Raw genomic sequence first — 18,907 nt, 5'->3', positions numbered from 1 at the left:
TTTGAAAATGTCCAAAGAATCATGGAAATTAATTGAAGCAGAAATCGCCCAAATTTCATGAGGTTGAACAGAGAAATTCGCAGAACATGATCACCCGCCTTCTCATATGCCAGTTTGATGGTTGCAGCAATCCTCTCGACAAAGCATTCTTCGTAATGTCTCCTATTTGGCAGGTGTGTCTCTTAGTGTTTTGCCGGAGATTTCTAGTATGCTCCAAATAGAATTTCAAAGCCCGCACCGGACAAAGAAGGCTATCAGAATTATCTGCAGAAAGCGTACGAGATAAACACTGAATGATGGCCAGAGGAAACTCTTCCCCTGGCACCTGGTTCTTAGCCACGAAAACAGGATCAGTACGTAACGTAACTGACCCGTCCATATTGTATTCCACCAAATCATGCAAAAAAGCATGAATCTCACTAATACGACGGCAAGCCGCTAGTGAGACCAGAAACAAAGTTTTCCACGTCAAATGACGAAGACTAGCGAATTTCAAAGGCTCGTAGGGCTTGCCTTTGAGTGCATGCAGAACCAAAAAAACCCATTCCATTTAGCAAAATGGAAGGCTTCTCAACCGTGTTTTGCAACGACTTAAGCAAGTCATGCAACACCAGATTCGTTGAGAAATCTTGACATCCACACTGCCTCAGAGTAGTGAAAATGGACGACCGGTGACTTCTCACTGTTTGAACCTTCAGCTGTCTTTCTTGGACAAGAGCCAGAAAGTACTCAGCTAAGTCATTAACAGTAGGCGACAAGGGATCCACATCCCTCTCAGTTGCCCAACGAACCCAAGCGCGCCAGTGACACTGGTAGACCCTCTCCGTAGACTGACACTTTGAAGAGGAGACGAGCTCAGCAACCCGTTAAGAAAAGCCTCGGTTTCGGAGGGAAACCCCGACAACCGCCATGCGTGAAGTCGGAAAACCTCCGGCTTCGGATGCCACTCTGTCCGACACAGTCTCTGACTGAGCAGATCGGGTATCAACGGCAACTAAAAGTGACAGGAGCGGAGGAAACCAGGCTTGAGCTGCCCAACTCGGGGCTACGAGAGTGACGCGACAAGGTTGCTGTCTGATCTTTGCCAGAACCTTGCCAAGCAGAACCAGAGGGGGAAAGGCGTAAAAATCCAGTCCCATCCAATCCATGCTCAACGCATCGTACTCCAGTACCAGTGGGTCTGGTACCGGCGATACAAACACTGGCAACTGACTGTTCAGGCGAGTGGCAAACATATCGAGTTGAGGACTCCCCCACAACTGAAGAACTCGATAAGCCACCGTCCGGTGCAACATCCACTCCGTCTGAACCGGGGAACGACGACTCAAAGCGTCCGCCAAGACGTTCACGGACGAAGGAATGTGTTTGGCCGATAACACCACTCCCCAATCATCGCACCATTCCAGAATCTCCAAAGCTGCAAGACTCAATGACAGGGATTTGGTGCCTCCCCACCAACTGAGGTACGCAACAACTGACGTGTTGTCCGACCTCAACAAAATTTGATGATGTCGAATAACAGTCCTGAAATGGAGACAAGCGCAATGCACTGCTTCCATCTCCAACAGGTTGATGTGACGACTCCTCTCTGAAGGAGTCCACACCCCTGACAGATGTTGATCCTCGAGGGAAGCATCGGTAAACAGGACCAACTCTGGAGAAAATGGGTGTAAAGGAACGGCCTGGGACATACACTTGTCCACTAGACACTCTTGGATCGGAAGAATGAACCAAGGGCCCAATGGTATCACCAAATCCCAGCTGAGACCATCCCACACTCGGGACAAATGCCATTGAGCGGTCTCTTGAACCGTCTGAACCGCACATTCAGCGCCGCCAGCAATTCGAGATGGCCTATCAACACATGGAGCGTGCACACCGACGCACTTTGCTCCACCAGAAGACATTGCGCAACGACATGAAATTGTGAAGTCGCGAATCCGTCGGAAGAACGGACGCCTCCACAAGGTTGAAAACCACCCCGAGATAAGTGAAAACCTGCGTTGGCACTAATTCCGACTTGACCCAATTGGGAATAAACCCAAATCGGAGAATCATGTCGATCACGAACTCCACGCCCACGAGACATGCCGTCTGTGACGCCGCCGGAATTAACCAATCGTCCAATTGTGCATCCGTATACCCAACAGATGTACACGCCCCACCACTGCCTTTACTACCCGAATAAAGACGTGAGGGTTTGTGGCCAATCTGAACGGCAGAACTTGAAACTCGTAAACTCTGCCGTCGTAGAGGAACCGCAAGTACTTCCAAAAATCCCGATGGATTAGAACATGCAGGTAAGCGTCCTTCAAATCGATGGACGCCGCCCATTCCCCCACCTGAAGCAAAGCGCGAACAGACTGAACCGTCTCCATCTTCATAGATGGAATAACAACGTAAGAATTCAGCGGCTTCAGGTTTAGAATTGGTCGCCACTCGCCATTCTTCTTCTGGGCGAAGAACAGATGGGAATAAAATCCCTGAGTGCCCAAATCTACCTCCTGGATGGCTTTCTTGTCAAGAAACTCGACAACCATCTTCTCCACCAGTACTCGTTTGTCGATGGTACTGCAGGTAACCAGGGGGAGGACGTCAGTGGAGGGGGTGATGAAAACGGAATTCTGCATCCATTGCGGACAACCGACAAAACCCATGGGTCCAGATCTGGCAGTTCGCACCAACTTTGAACAAAATGGCGCAATCTGCCCCCCACAGGAAGATCTGCTAACGGAACCTCCGTAAGCAGATGTCGATTGTCCACGCACCCTCATCCCGGCTGCTTCCCACCCCTGGGCGCCTTGCATCGAGCGGAACCACGAAAACGTGCCGGCTTCCCACGAAAACGTCCCTGTTTCGATGAACCATGGGCATTACCCGACTGCACGCCCGAATCAGACACCACAGGGATCTAATAACTGTCAAGAAAAGTCGATTTCTTAACAGGTGGAGGCTTAAAAGTAGACGCCGCCTGGCACTGGGACTGAGCAGCAGGGACGAATTTCGCCGCTTCTTGGTGAATGACCAAGTTAAAATTGGTCCCAAAAAGTCAGGTTTCCCTTACTGAGCGACTACGAAAGTAGGTTTTAACCACACCCGTCGCTCTCAGTCCCGCTAGGTAGTGATCCCAACGCAGAAGTAGACTGTTGGCAAAAACACGCCCAGCAAGCTGAGCGACGTGATGAGAGGCTTTAAAAGCTGCCAACAAACAACCCTTAGCCATCGGCGGAAGACCCGTGACTGCTTTATCTAACCCAAATAGGAACGTACCTAAATGGTTATTGACTTGAAAAAGAAGTTTAGATAACCTCTCCAAAGTCTCTAAATCCGTGAGTGGCACACTGACATTAGGAGATGGATGGCAGTCTGCCTGCGGAAACGACCGCTGGATGTGAAAGGAAGGAAGCTCCCAATGTCTTATACGAAGACGTGGACAACACCTTCGCCGCAGACAACAGTTTCCCGGTAGCTAACGCTGCCGGAAATTCTTCCACCACTGCCCCCAAAATACGATCACTACTCGCAATCAAAGCATCAATCTCCGCAAGAGATTAATGCGCCTCGTGCGCTAACGGCAAGCCGAAATCCTGCAACAGAGCGTCTGTCGCTAAAGGCCGGTTTCCAAACGAAACACCCTTGTAAGACCGACGGAATTGCATCCGTGCACACCAGTCGGACCTGTTCCCGTACAAAACCAAGAACCGCGTACCATCGGCCAAATTGTGAATCTCATCAAGCACCGAACCTGGTGCCGACCCTTCCCCCGAACCACACACTGATTCAGAGGGAAAATCCTCTTCCGAAGAAGACATTTTTTCAAACGAAGCACCATGTGCTGACCGTAACGGAAACGAAACTGCATGAGCAGGACGATGCGGAACGGCCGAATCTGCAAACTGGTCCAACCCCGGTCTCGCTGGAAACCCCGGCGGTGGAGGGACTGGTGGAGGCGATTCCCCTAGCCAGGCCATGAAATTTAAAAAAGAGAAACATAGTCCCCCCCCCCCCCCCCCCCCCCCCCCCCCCACCCCCCCCCCCCCCCCCCCCGAGTCCGCCCCTGAGGGCGACCCGAAACCATCGGACCCTGAACGAAAGGTTCCGCCCACGCAGTCGAGGGATAACGCCTGGAACCTCTACCCCGATCTGACAGGTCTCGGATTGACCATCGGTGTAGACCCAGGCGCACCCAAGAAAGGTGCAGTTTCCCTGATCCCTGCCGAAGCAGACAACGGGACTGGTGGTGTCGGTTGAACCGGACCGTGAGGAAATTCGTACACGTACGAATCCTGCGCCGAATTCTGAACCGAATGTGTGGATTAGCCAACCCAGTTGACGTAGCCACATGCAAACGATCTAAAAGTTGATGACGCTGTACAGGCGGCCTAACAACAGAAGGGACGCCCACTGGTGTCATATCCAAAACAACGCCACCCGGCTCCGTGACTGAGACAACGTTGTGAGACTTCGCGATTTCGCCAAGTGGTTCGATCACCGAAGTAGCGCCGAAAGACGTGTTGGCCGAAATGGTGCCCTCGGACGCCACGACCAACCCTGCACTAGAAATCTGGTGAGACAAACGGCGCCGCAAAGCGGACTTCATCCTAGAGCTAATCGACCCCTCCACAGAAGGACCGATAACTCTGCCCCCCATCAGCAAGATGGGAGTCGGAACTGAGAGACACAGTCGTTCTTGCTACGACTGCACTCCCTCCGACTGACGCCCCCGTTACATCCGTAACAGGCGCCGCCTCCACCGATGGGAGGCAAAAGCAAATCCCCAGGTGGAACAGAGCCCGAGCTGGAAGAAACCTTTCCTGCTTCAGCAGGAAGCAACAGCACCCGCGCCGCTGCTTCGGGATGAAAAACAGATGAGGAGGCGCCCTTGCGCCTACCACTTGTCCGCGAGCTCTTTGAACTGGACACCGACTTGCCGACCGATGGCAAATCGGTATGGAGCACGACCCCGGAGGTTGCCACAGTGCTCCGCCCGTCCCGTTCACATCTAATCATCCTCTTACGCTCAGCGTCTTTTGACAGCTTCTTAGCCTTCCCCCACGTGGAGGGGGACCAATTTACACAGATATGACACTGGCATTCAAAACAACAAGAACGACATAACAAATGCTGATCAAACTGGGGCAGTCGTTTAAGACAACCCCCCTCGGCACACACAACCAACCGGTTGGAGCCCGAGGAAGCCGTGTCAGACATTAACCCCCTGTGTAAATCACCCAAAAGACCTCATATGACAAAGTAAAACAAAATTACAAATTAATAAACAATTTAACAATTTGACAAAAAAAATTACTACAGAACTCAAACACGACTGCAATGGAGGACTGCAGAATCAAAAACAAGGATATACGGTCTACCCATGCGCGGGTGTAGGTTATAATTCTGCAGTGGAGGTTATAACTCAGGGTCACATAGCATTGTTGTTGTGCTAGTACGGTAAGTTGAATAAGACTAAAGTTTTTAACCTTCTCATAGATGAATTGTATCAGTCATTCATTTAAGAAATTAAAGACCAACTGGCAGCTTTGAAATTTAAAAACGTGTTGTACTTATATGCAGTGTTTATTTAGAGCTTTGTTGTAAATTTATTTGAGATATATTAGTCTGGGTTTGGATTTTATATTGTTTAAAAAATATATACATTCTTCAAAAAAAAGAAAATCTTCTAAACAACATTATTTAGCAAAATAAAAGGGTACTGGTATCTAAAAGTAATATGGGTTTTGCGGTATCAAAAAGATGTTACCAACTTTTCATTGCCATATTAACTGAATTTTCAACATGGAACGTCAATCATTTGAAGATAAACTAAAAATCATGAACAGTTCGAAAGCATACCTTAGAAAAGCGAAAGGTTCTTTATTGGTACATTATCTGTTGAATGCATATTCAAGAAATGAGTGCAAAAAGAATGCTAGCAGAAACAAACAACAGAGTTCAACAAAGGCTTTTGCCTTAATGCAGACCTCTGATAACAGCGACATTTTAATTAATCTCATGGTTGTCCGTTTTAGGAGAGTTTGACTGTATAATCATTTGGCATACAGCAAACCACATTCCCAGTCTGGAGCTTGACGCGGTAAGATGTGTTTGTTTCGCTTGTGCCACACTGCACATGCTTTCGTGTGCTCGACTTGGGAATCCTTCATTTTGTTTTGTTTTTGTCAGCAAAATGGGAGTTTTCTGGCCACAGACCACAGTTATCTTCCCATTTGGTTGTCCAAAATCCAGAAATTTGTCCACGCAAGTAGTCTGCTGTTTGACTGTGATTATTTCATGGCAGACAGCTCTGAAATAGCAACTATTTGACTTAAGTTGACATGGGAGAGCATGTAGTTTGTAAACGTGTAACTTGTTGGCATTGAAGACTTGTTTGTGGTAATTCCGGCCCATGCAAAAGTAGTGCTTTTTGTGCAAAATGGGTGTACTCCGGCCAGCTTTAGTGGGTGTGTTTGTTTAAACCAATATCCTGGGAGAAAGAGCTGAACAACAGGGGTTGTCCTTTTTAAGATATGTTTCTCCCAGGCAGGCAAAGGTACATACAAAAATCCATGGGCTTGCTGATATTAATAAAAAATGTTATAGCCACTAACGCTATATAGAAACATATAGCGTAATTAATTGTGGTCTGTGGCCGCCTACTAGGATGTATGCGGCTATTGGAACTGACCGTACGCTGGAACACTTCTCGTTTCGACAGCCTTCACTACTAGGTTGGATTCTTTTTTAGCGAGATTCCTTGCCTCCACGTTATTTTTCCGGCTGACTTATGTCAACTTGTTTTTCCGTGACTCATATGATAGTCATTCTGCAGAATGCCACGGTTGTTAGCATTTAGTCTCTACATGTCCGAGCCTGTTCTAGCAGTACTGGAAGATTGACCGCCCCACATAAGAAGAAATAGGAAGCGGGGTCGATCCCTACTACACTTTTCTAGACTTTACTTTCTTTTATATTGATACCATCTCGTATTCTCCGTAGTCGGGGCCCACCCGCGCCACTATACCAACCCATGACGACTGGACTATACCCTAGTCTGATACTCTTGTTCAGACAGATCCGGCTTCTCAAGATCTGTATTTCAGCACAGCACTACATCTTCAACATCTAATGACTGTCAATCTAGGGCTTTTCTTGACGGGATGCAACCCATCTCATCCCTACAAGCTGTGAACCCTAATGGCCTCAATGAAGCCACTCACATGGACATTTAGATCTGATTTTTAAACTTTTAGATCTTCATTCCAAATTTGATGTCCAAATTACTTCTTTTTTTTAAATATTATTAAATAGTCTGATACTCTTTTCTTTCTCTTATTTATTTTGGGACTGTCCTCCTAAAATGCTCCAAATTATATAAATATTCGGCTGAGACGTCAATTCTTTTTTTTTTGGCTTGTTAACTTTTTATTTTATTTTTTAAAATTCTTTTAACTTTTTTTTACTAATTGCTATTTTCTAAATTCTGCCCATTTCCAACTCTACACACACACACACACACACACACACACACACACACACACACCCCTCCTTTTTTTTGGTCCTAGACCCAGTCAATGGCAAAGTCACAGAAATCGTGCCCAGGAGACGAGCTTGAACCTTAATTGGATATAGGCACGTTAATATGCTATCCAATCCAATTTTAAAGTCTGGCCCCAGTGATGAACACATTACTATGAAGATTACATCTCCATGACTTAATCTCTTTAGGGTGCCAGCTCAAACTGAAAACAGATGTCTATGGCAATTTAATCAACCTGGATAATGAGATGGCTGGAAGTCATAATTAGCAGAACTTCAAAGTTAAAATACTAGTACTATGACTCACATTTAGCAGAGATCAAATGCTACAGAAATACATGTAATAGTATGCACTTGTGGTGTTTGGCCAATGATCATTCCTTCTGCCTCCACCCACCCAACATCCCTCCTAGCTGCTAATGTTGTGAACATATTTAAATAAAGTGAGAGAAATAAATACGGGAACACTTGGCACTGTGGACCAAATTTAATTCACTATTAGTGTCATTATATACATATAAAATGTAATTAACGACATCCCAGCACAAAAATAGAGATCGGTTATTGGGTATCAAGTATAAAATCAGTGTTCTCGCTGCTCCATTTAAGCAGGGCGGCTCGCCCGCTATTGCATTTTGCCGCACTCCTTTCACGTTCTCCACCCTCTTTTATTTTTCTGCGCCCCTCTTTATTTTCCAGCACCATACTATATTTTACAGCACCTATCTCCGCTATTTCCAAATGCACTTTTTTTCCACACATAAAAAAACCAGTCTGTACACTGGACATCAAAGGAAACAAGCCACGTTGTGTATGAAAAAGCAATTGACGAAACATTTACGACATTTACCGTAAAGTAATTTAACAGTATTTTTAACAGCCTCTATTTTGTCTCATACCTGTATCCATTTGTATGTTTATATTTTATTTGAGCAATGAAAACATTTTTATTTTTTACGGATTCGGCAATCTCGGATTGAAAAAAAAACCTTATTTGGCGCCAAATTTGTCACGTGATCAGAACGATCATTCTGTCTTTTGTTTCCACTAACTATCGTCTGATATTTTGTCCTCAATTGCAGATACAATTGGTTGTAACTGATGATTTTTACTTTCTGTCATTTCTGTTTATTCTCTGTTTTTCAGCAGTTCTTCATAACATATTGTAAACTTTTCATTCTTGGGGGATATCACCGCTTATAAAAACAACGGAAGTGCTAGTGTTTATCATTAAAATCATTTATCTTGGGTGCCAAATAATATATACACCGCCTTTACAAAAACGAAACTTTTAATCAGCTGGCAATAATATTTTATCATTCGATGGCGATGGAAATAACAAAAAATGCATCCAACATTAGAGGATCACATTACAAACATCTTTATTGTTTTTCGTATATATTGAAACTTTGATCAGTTCAACAAAACCGGAACTGCCTGTGAATGTCAGACCGATAACATCTTCGGTTCAGTTAAAAGACGAGTCTGTTTGTATTTCGTATAAACGTTTTTGCAGGCAAAATAAGGAGTATGTCTTTCCACAGAGTCTACCAATACACAACAATGCGGTAACCAAGCTCTCCCTCAACCCCATCCCCCCCCCCCCCCACCCTTTTTTATTTGTTTTGCTTTTCGTTTTATTGAGTTTTTGAAGGGTGTGGTGCCGCGCGGCCGCCCTCCTTTCATTTTCACCCGAGAACACTGAAAAATACAAAGCCATGATGTGGGATTGAATGTCAGCAATGTGAGCTGGAATGTCGAGTAATTAACACAGTTAACTTCCTGACACTGTTGTTGAAAAGTTTTGGCTGCAGTCACTCTTTGCTGTTAGTGTTGGTGTAATCCCTTATTTATCTCCATCAGTGTACGTAACTGATATGTAAGTAATTCTCCAGAATTGGAGACATCATGTACATAGCATGACCACATATCTACTATGCATAATTCTTTAACCACGACTAGATGTACAACTACATGTATATTATCACAGAACCATCAAAAAGATCATATAGAATCAGTAGGGTCAAGGTGGAATAGATGGCATCCTCTACGTTTTGCTAAAATTTTATTTACTGAATAATTCATAACAAAACAGCAGGCAAAAAGATTTCAAAAATTGCCAATTCACTTCAGTCTTGATAAAAGAAAGAAAGACATGTTTTATTTAACGACGCATTCAACTCAGTCTTGATAAGTGCATCTCATCAAACACATTACACGGACTTTATATGTAAAACATAGATCCTTGATATCATTAATGGAGGTAGGACGTAGTTCAGTGGTAAAGCGCTCGCTAGGTATACAACTGGTATATCACAGGTTGTGGTATGTGCTACACTGTATGTGGGATACTAGTGCATTTAAAAGATCCCTTGCTACTAATGAAAAAAATGTAGCAGATTTCCTCTGTAAGCTATATGTCAAAATTACCAAATGTTTGACACCCAATAGCCGATGATTAATACATCAATGTGCTCTAGTGCTGTCGTTAAACAAAATAAACTTTTTTTCATTAATCTGCCAAAGGCAACTAGATTGGGGAGGGGGGGTTATGTCAGGCAGCACCATTCTTAAAAACCTTTTTACTGAGCAAGACCAACTGGTAATATTTGCAGGGAAAAAAAAACCCCGGAAGATATGATTTGCATACAGGTACATGCTCACTCAAGTATATTTTTGTGTGACCCATTTATTCATTTTCATTCTTGCATTAAATTTACGTCATTGTTTACACAGTCATGACGAATGATGCAAAAATGAAATGGGTTTCATGAATTTGATTCTCTTACCCATAAATAATTTACCCTAATTTTCATTTCTTTGATGCTTGAATACAGGTGTTTGTACAACAACAAAAATCTACAGGGCTTCTAAACCATTGGGAACAAAGCTGAGACAGCGAACATTTTGTTCAGTATCGCGTCGCGAAACGCGATGCAGTTTCCGGCTATCGCTACACAATATTAAAACGTATCGCTAAATGTCGCGATGCATATTTTTGACAGTATTAAATTTTGAAGATCGTCCTTAACCCCAAAATATTCCACTGATAACATGTTAAATCTATCACTGTAATGAACTATTTATCTAGGTGTAGATTTCCAAGTTTCATCAGATATTTTCTTTTTTGCAACCCTCCGATTAGGAGCACAGCATTTACATGGTAAAACGGCTGTTCAGATATCCACCCACCGATAGACACCATAACATTATGACGTTTAGTTCTTAGGTTACGAATATTTTTCAACAAGGGGTCATCCATTTAGTACGTACGCACAATTTTCCGCTTTTTTGCACCCCTCCCCCCCACGTACGCATGCGTACGCCAGTGCCCATACCCCCCATGCGCACATACGCAAAAGATCGTCAGTCAGTACCAGTAAATGTAGACAATGCCACCGTCGATGTCATCATGGTATACTATAATTAATGAATACTGCTCATTGTACAAATGTATTAAACAACGCTTGACGACGAATAAAATGTTTCTAAATGTATTATAAACAGGAACGTCTGCTCTGTTTTAATTACAAAAAAATTCAAATCATGTTTAATGATTTAATCACAAAACTATAAAACTGGAAATAACTCGGAACTATAAACCTAAAAGTCGGAACTTAGTACCAGTAGGTACAACTTTTTGGGGCACATGACAACAAAATATTGATAAACAATAGGACTGCCTAGATCAATGAGAAAATTTGTAGTGTTATTCATCCAATGCCTCCCAAGGTACGCCAAGGGCCTCAAAAATATTTCTGTAGATTGGCAGTGCAAATACAGGCTCTGCTTCCTCAGTTAAGACAGCGTCGCCGTTGAGGTGTTAATACATTTCAAAAGTTGGGAATATTTGTCATAATTATCACCACCGGAGGCCATTTTCTTGGCCATGCATGCGTGCGTCAAATGACACAAAGGTCATGCAGTGGAATGACACAAAGGGTTAGTATGGCGAACAAAACAGGCACCGACGATCTAGAACGTCAGTAAATAATCAAATTAACTATATATATTTTTTTTAATTTTACCCTAATAACACCCCCCCCCCCACGCCGTACACAAGCGTACGCAAAATGGCTCTTAAATTTTCAACCCCCCCACCCCCCCAAAATGCGTACGTACTAAAAGTATGCCCCCCAATTTGCAAACAAAAAATCGTGTCATTTTTTAAAAATAATTACGTGAATCTTTGACAAGAATAATTTTTAAAACAAGGTGAAATTAGTTAGCACATCGTATAGCGCATATAGTTTTGAAATGACCCCTTAATCGACCGTCTATTCCCAATAATTTTGACGTCACGCAGAAAACGTAGTTCGAGCAAGGTTGTTTTAAAAAACAATGGCGACAAAAAAGAGAACTCTGTGGACACTGTTGCATCGAAGAGACCAAACATTGCTTGCGAGTCATCCTCCAACACTAAGTTTACTGAATGACCCTAAATTTAATTATGTTCTTTGGGGTTCTGAACTAGAAATGTCACTAAAAGTTGATATAAAGGTTGCAAAAACTATTTTGTTCATATTTAATGAACCATACTAATGTTACAGAAATCGCTAATCAAAATAAGTGATTGCTAATCAATTTTAAAATTGATTCGTGACTGTCGCTAATCAAAATTTTAAAAACAAAATGTTCCCTGTGAGAGTGCATTGTATCACATGTTCACTCACAAAAACCCACATAAGAACGTAACAATACTAACCTACTACCATTAGTGTAAAATCAAATCCTCGTTTCACAGATTTTCTGTAGACCTGGTTTGGCAAATTGGCAAATCCCACATATCCATCCAACGTTCTGTATTGTCCACCATCATTTGTTCTCACAACTTCTTTCTCTCTCTCCTTCTTCTCTTTGTCCGATTCAAATTCACGCTCTTTATCTTGTTTCGTCTTTTCACGATCAGGTGGAAATCTTGTTGAAGGATCAAACTTGGCTGTTGGACCATCACTGCCGCCGGAACGGAAAAACGCATCTCTTTTGGCAGCATTCAACTGAAAAAACAAAAATCAATCTCCTAATACAAAATATAACAAAACGCTTACAGGTAATCATAAAAGTCAAATACTGGCAACGTTGTGACATCAGCCAGTCATGCGACCAGGGCCCGTGCTTATAAACCTTAGTCTAGACTTTAATCAAGTCCAGACTTTAATGTAATGCTATTTGAATGGCGTTAAAGTCTGGACTTTATTAAAGTCTAGACTAAGGTTTATGAGCACGGGGCCAGGTTTTTAAATGCAGGAGTAAAAGGCTGTTAAACCCATTGATGGGTTACGCAAAAATAAATTTAGGTAACCCAGTTTGTTTCTACATAACCCGTCATAACCATGTAAATGATGTCATAAATATAATACGTTAAACCAGTTACACAAAACTAGGCTTGCACGAATGACGCAAGAAGAAAACAATCGTTCTCGCTATTTTCAGAGGCCTGAAATGTACAGAGGATAATAAACGAGTTACCAGTTATTATCAAATATATGTCTCGAGTGAAATAATCTTCACTTGTTATGAGTTTTAGCTTTATATATTCTGTAAAACCAATCTATAATGAAATGCATTAAACTACCATTTTATTACAAGTTTAACACTGAAACCAGAAAGACGTAAACTACATGACGTCATTGTGTGTGTGTTGCCAAATTGTGATTACGTCATATTTAGTACCGACAAGGTTATGGGTTTCTTGGCATCAAATCGTCCAATAGTAGTGTATGTTAAACCAATGCATGATAATCTCTCAGTGAGAAATTATGATTTTTATTTTCCCCATTAAAAAAAAGTAAAGTTTGTTTTATTTAACGACGCCACTAGAGCATATTGATTTTTTTTCTTATCATCGGCTACTGGACGTTAAACATGGTCATTCGGACACTGTCTTTCTATAGGAAACCCACTGTCGCCACATAGGCTACTTTTTTACGACAGGCAGCAAGGGATCTTTTATTTGCGCTTCCCACAGGCAGGATAGCACAAACCATGGCCTTTGTTGAACCAGTTATGGATCACTGTTCGGTGCAAGTGGTTTACACCTACCCATTGAGCCTTGCGGAGCACTCACTCTGGGTTTGGAGTTGGTATCTGGATTAAAAATCCCATGCCTTGACTGGGAACCGAACCCAGTACCTACTAGCCTGTAGACTGATGGCCAAACCACGACGCCGGTCATTTTCCCCATTATGACTGCCTGCTGGGGTAATAAATAATTTTCTGTCCCACTTTAGGTACTACAGTGGGACATACATTAAGGACGAAGTTAATGTAAAGCTCTGGCCAGCTACAGACCATTTAAAAATGATATATATTTCTTGAAGAATACGTTTTGGTCTCAAAGTAATATAATATATACTAATGAAAGGAAATAAAGATTGCAGAAAGACTGACAGAAAATAGTGACTCATCACAGCAACCAATACCCTCATCCACAATGTTACTCATACTCAATCCCACATCACTGGCATTCAATCCCACATTACATCTCTGTATTACTACACTAGTGATTGATTTAAATTTGGTCTACAATACAAGCATTCTCTTATTTGTTTCTTACAGTAAATCTTAAATAAAATAATAATCAAAACTTCTGTCCTAAAATCAGTATTAAAAAGTGTTATATTTGATTATAATAAAAACAATAAAAAATAAAACTTAGTCTCGAGCCTCGAATTTGAGGGCATTATGGCCAGAAGCCATATTTCAACAAACGTCTTAATATTATTAAATAATATAACACAACAGCACTGTATATAAGTATAATGGTATTCACGTGCTCATCTCAATTAATGGTAAAGGCTTAGAAGGCTGTTGTGTTCACCACCCCATCTATGGTTCATATATCAAAGATCTGTTGCAATGTTTTGTAACAGATTAGCCTCATTAACAGCAGTGGATTTTCTCTCACAACCATTAAAATAACCATACATAGCCAAATAGCCACAATTTAATGCTACATGAAGTGATTTTAAACCAGGCCTGTAGGAACAATATCCACAGTTCAAGTGAGGGGCACAATCTTGGTGAAGGACACAATATCTATCTATATTTTTATTTTCATTTATAGAGCAAGACAAAAAAAAAAACCACACACATGCATTTCCTCCTCAAAAGGGTAGGGGGTAGGGCTGTTCCTGTAAACAAACATACCTTTATAGTCCTTTAGTTCTAGTGCTACTAAAAACGTACATGAAACAAACAAACAGGAGAATTCCAGCCATGGGTCACCATTGTTTCATGTCCAATGAAAACGAAAATAATATTTCAAATGACACTTGTCCATAATCAAGGCTCGAAATTAATTTTGTGAAGTGGGAAGCACTCTTTGCTTCTTTAAGGCACACTGTTTCAGCACGTGAAAATGGATACCAAGTTTAGTTCATCTACAAACCTGCAACACATTTGGATACGGTTATAACAGAGAGGAGCTAAAGTCTGTGATGTTTAAACAGGAAAATACCATTAAAAATAACTTGAGCTTGTCTCATTAACCAGTACTTCTCAGAAGAACATGCGTTTTTAAAAACTAGGATATGTCTCTTTAAAACAGTCCTTCACTAGTGTTTTCCCTAGCTTGTTTTAGCATGGTGCAGCACCATGCCTCAATAGTCTAGCACCATCTTGCCTTAATCAGCGCCATTCTGCCCTAGATTAAACAAGCCTTTTTCAATAATTAATTCTAAAATTGCCTTTATAAAACACCCAAAAAGGTATTATTAATTAATAAAATATGCCTTTTATATCTTTTGCCATTCATTTATTAAAGCAAGCACATAAATTACATTAATGTTTATTTCAATTAATTTTTGTGTATTTTTAATGAAATAAAAGTGCCCCAAAAATGGTGAAAATGCCCTAAAAGTGTTTGGTCTACCATGCCTTGCCAAATTTCTAGGGAAATCACTACTTCACATTTGAAAATATCCGGTGAGTTATTTGCACATATTGATAAAAACAATCAGGATAATGACATTCAAACACTGGGTTCGGCTGGGATTAAAGCATGTTTTTTTTCAAACAACCAGTGGCACTGTACCATATTTTTAGGTGGACAATAAAATAAGTTGCACACACGCGATCACACACCTTAGATGCGAAGTAATGTTAAATTTAAAACCGGAACCAAATGCTAGAAAGTTAAAGTTTGTTTTGTTTAACAACACCACTAGAGCACATTGATTTATTAATCATCGGCTATTGGATGTGAAACATTGCGTAATTCTGACTCGTATAGTCATTAGAGGAAACCCGCTACATTTTTCTAATGCATCAAGGGATCTTTTATATGCACCCTCTCACAGACAGGATAGCACATACCACAGCCTTTAATATACCAGACAGGGATCGATCCTAAACCGACTGTGCATTGCGCGAGTGCTTTACCACTGGGCTACGTCCCGCTCCATGCTAGAAAGTGACAAGCAGTTTTATAAATTAATCTCAAAATAATACTTAATTAGATGTGTAACTATTTTTTTAACTGCAATGTGCCAGACTTCAAGAGATAAATGCGAACAAGTTGACAGCATCGCGAATTTAATTACGCGCGAAGTTATTTCCGATTTGGTATACTTTTGATGGATACAAAAAAACAAGAAGTCAGAGGTACCTGTTAAATTTACACCGAATTTCGTATGCACTTTGTCTTTACCACCAAATTATCCACAAGGTCACGTGGTTCTGTAAACCTGCATGGTCACATGAATTTGGTCGAAATGACACACAGTTGGGTGTAAGTCTGTTGTTACATAATCTCAGTTTTTTCTTTGTAACCGTTAATGAAAGTTTGTGGGTACCATCAATAATTAAAAGTTATTTCTTCTGATATTTGCGTTTTTCAATTTTCTGTACCCCATGTGTGTGTTCCATCGATAACATGTCTACATACATACAACACTGACGTCTCGCTGACAGCATGGTAATATGTCCATGTGTGTGTGTGAAATCGTCATTGAAAAGAGTTTGGCAAATGAAATATGGGTTACTATTGGGTAATTTTGATTTTATTATCGGGGGACACAGTCGCGAAAATAATTCCTTGCGAAAATGTGAAATGAGAGCCCGATCGCGAATTATTTTAGCTGCGAAAATATTTGCGTATACGGTAAAAGCATAATATTGATATTATCACTCTTGATCATAATTAATTCTTGATATACAATGTAATATGTCGAATAAAAAATAACTGAAATGAAATGAAGAAGGCGTACATTTTTTAACATTAAAATTAAAAATCAAATGTACCTTGTTACACACTTAAAATACACTTGTAACACTGACAGAGGCCAACTTAGTATATTATTACTAACACCACAAACATACAACAAACACTAACATGTTAAATTGTATTTCAATGATTACCTCTTGAAAAGAATCCTCACTATTAACACAATTATCATATGTCACCTCTGGTTCAAAATCATTTGTAACTGGAATCTTGCACAACTCCATCTTTTAAGTTGCAATATTAAGAAGTTTTTAATCAACCATTTGGATTCACAACAATTCATCCACGTTATTTTTTCTTCCCATGACACATCTTTCGCCTATAACCTTTGGATGCAGTTGTTAAACTACATGTATGTGACACATAAAAAAGTATTAACTTGCCATAAACGGACACCTTTTCTACTGGTCTCTGTAACGTATTAAGACAGCTGACCATAAAAGCTGACAGCAAGCATAAAACACAAGTTTATTAAAGCAGCACAGCTGTGTTTGCATTTTGAATTAGATAAGAATGTCATAATTAACACAGACAGGCGAGACTGCAGCTTCAAAGAATGTTTGGATAAAAGGTAAATCAAAATAATCGCTGCACCTGATGAAACCACAACATTAATCTGCTCCTGTTGATATTTCCATATTGTCCTTTATCCACCCTCACACATTCATCACGTTCTGAACACTGTGCTTGCCAGAGCAATCTAAACAGTGAAGTTTCAGCCACATAAATTGTGAAAGAAATCTTTTAACACTTGAATTACCCACCAAGCAGTTCATAAACAGCCTGACATAAAGTAACATTACCGGTAGCAACACTTTCTTGCTCAGATGCCAAAAGTCTGACCATTATAAGATATTTATAGAATTATTTATGCTGTGAAGCAAATTCCATAGACAGCTCATCCTTATTCCACCTGGATGTACATGTACAGTACACAACGTACTAGCTATACCTTATTTGCCCCAAATTATAGCTGCTCAAGTGAAAAGAAAACATGTTCTGTAATTAATGTCTTGTCCACTTAAAGTCTGAAGGTAGCTATAAACCAAACTGCATATCACCGGGTCACAATAATTATTTGAAACGCACCTAACTTCAAACAGCACATTTATACTTTGATCCATGCCTACCATTGGTGTGAAAGTACAAACAAAACTGAAACATGTAGATGTCAAAAGATTTCACCTCAAAACCACTCACATGTTATGTTAAAATAACTGGAAATGCATTTCTAAATATTTACAACTCTTCAGTAATTATTAATAACATTATTGTTCGCTATACTAGAATAGACAAAAAAAAAAAAAAAACTGTTGTGCCAAAATTAGTGAGATCTAAAGCCCTGGGCCCCATTTTACAAAGCGATCTTAGCCCTAAGATCAATTTAAGTGCATAGGGTAGCTATGTGCTTACGGTAATCTTAGGGCTAAGATCGCTTCGTAGAACGGGGCCCAGGGCCCAAGTTCACAAAACATCATAAGCCTAGTTTTGCACGTAAACGTAAATCTACGACTAAACCTCAGTTCTTATTACCATTGTAGTTCAACAAATCTAGTTAGAAGAACACACATCTCATTTTCTTTTGTATCTAAAATATTCCAGCTTCCGTAATGCTGTAATTTTCTGTGTGAAATTGAAGCCAAACACATGTAAACGCACGACCGGTATACTGCTAGTAGCAGACGTAAACTTGTACACCTAAGCTGCTACACACACAGGGAATGCTGGTGTGGGTCTTTCATGTCAACCCAATTTACATCTCACACTGCTGACCCACAAGCAATTATCCAGTGAATGTATTTGGACAATGCATTAAGTCTTGTGGCCCAACTTACCTGCTTGTACAATAAAATATCTAGACTTGCCGAAGTTGTACCTATAATCTTTTATAAACTCAGTTTCTGTTATCCTTAATTATTAGAAGTAGCCTGTGGTCATCTGATATGAACATAATACCAAGCATCGCTTGAATGAAATAGTGATGAAAATACAGCTATTTGAAATTAACCAATTGGCTAAAAATGTAAAGTCAGTCAGTCATAAATTAAATGTCTTAATTAACCATAAGGGGTGGGATTTAGCTCAGGTACTTGAGTGTGTGCTTGCTTGAGGTGCTTGCATCACAGGATCGAACCACCTCGGTGG

The 18,907-nt window shown here is 40.9% G+C and overlaps 1 protein-coding gene across 3 annotated transcripts in view; it reads right to left on the bottom strand.

Moving 5' to 3' along the window:
• LOC121388302 (septin-7-like) overlaps positions 1 to 18,907 on the bottom strand; it is a 66,096-nt gene that overhangs the window by 26,874 nt on the left and 20,315 nt on the right. For all 3 annotated transcript variants that reach the window (XM_041519592.1, XM_041519590.1, XM_041519591.1), the window contains one exon: positions 12,242 to 12,533. In XM_041519592.1, the coding sequence (XP_041375526.1) occupies positions 12,242 to 12,533 (292 nt within the window). The remainder of the gene's footprint in view (positions 1 to 12,241; positions 12,534 to 18,907) is intronic.

The sequence above is a fragment of the Gigantopelta aegis genome, chromosome 14 (assembly GCF_016097555.1).
Source record: "Gigantopelta aegis isolate Gae_Host chromosome 14, Gae_host_genome, whole genome shotgun sequence".
Taxonomy (NCBI): Eukaryota; Metazoa; Mollusca; class Gastropoda; order Neomphalida; family Peltospiridae; genus Gigantopelta; species Gigantopelta aegis.
This window is presented reverse-complemented; position numbering and strand designations above follow the sequence as displayed.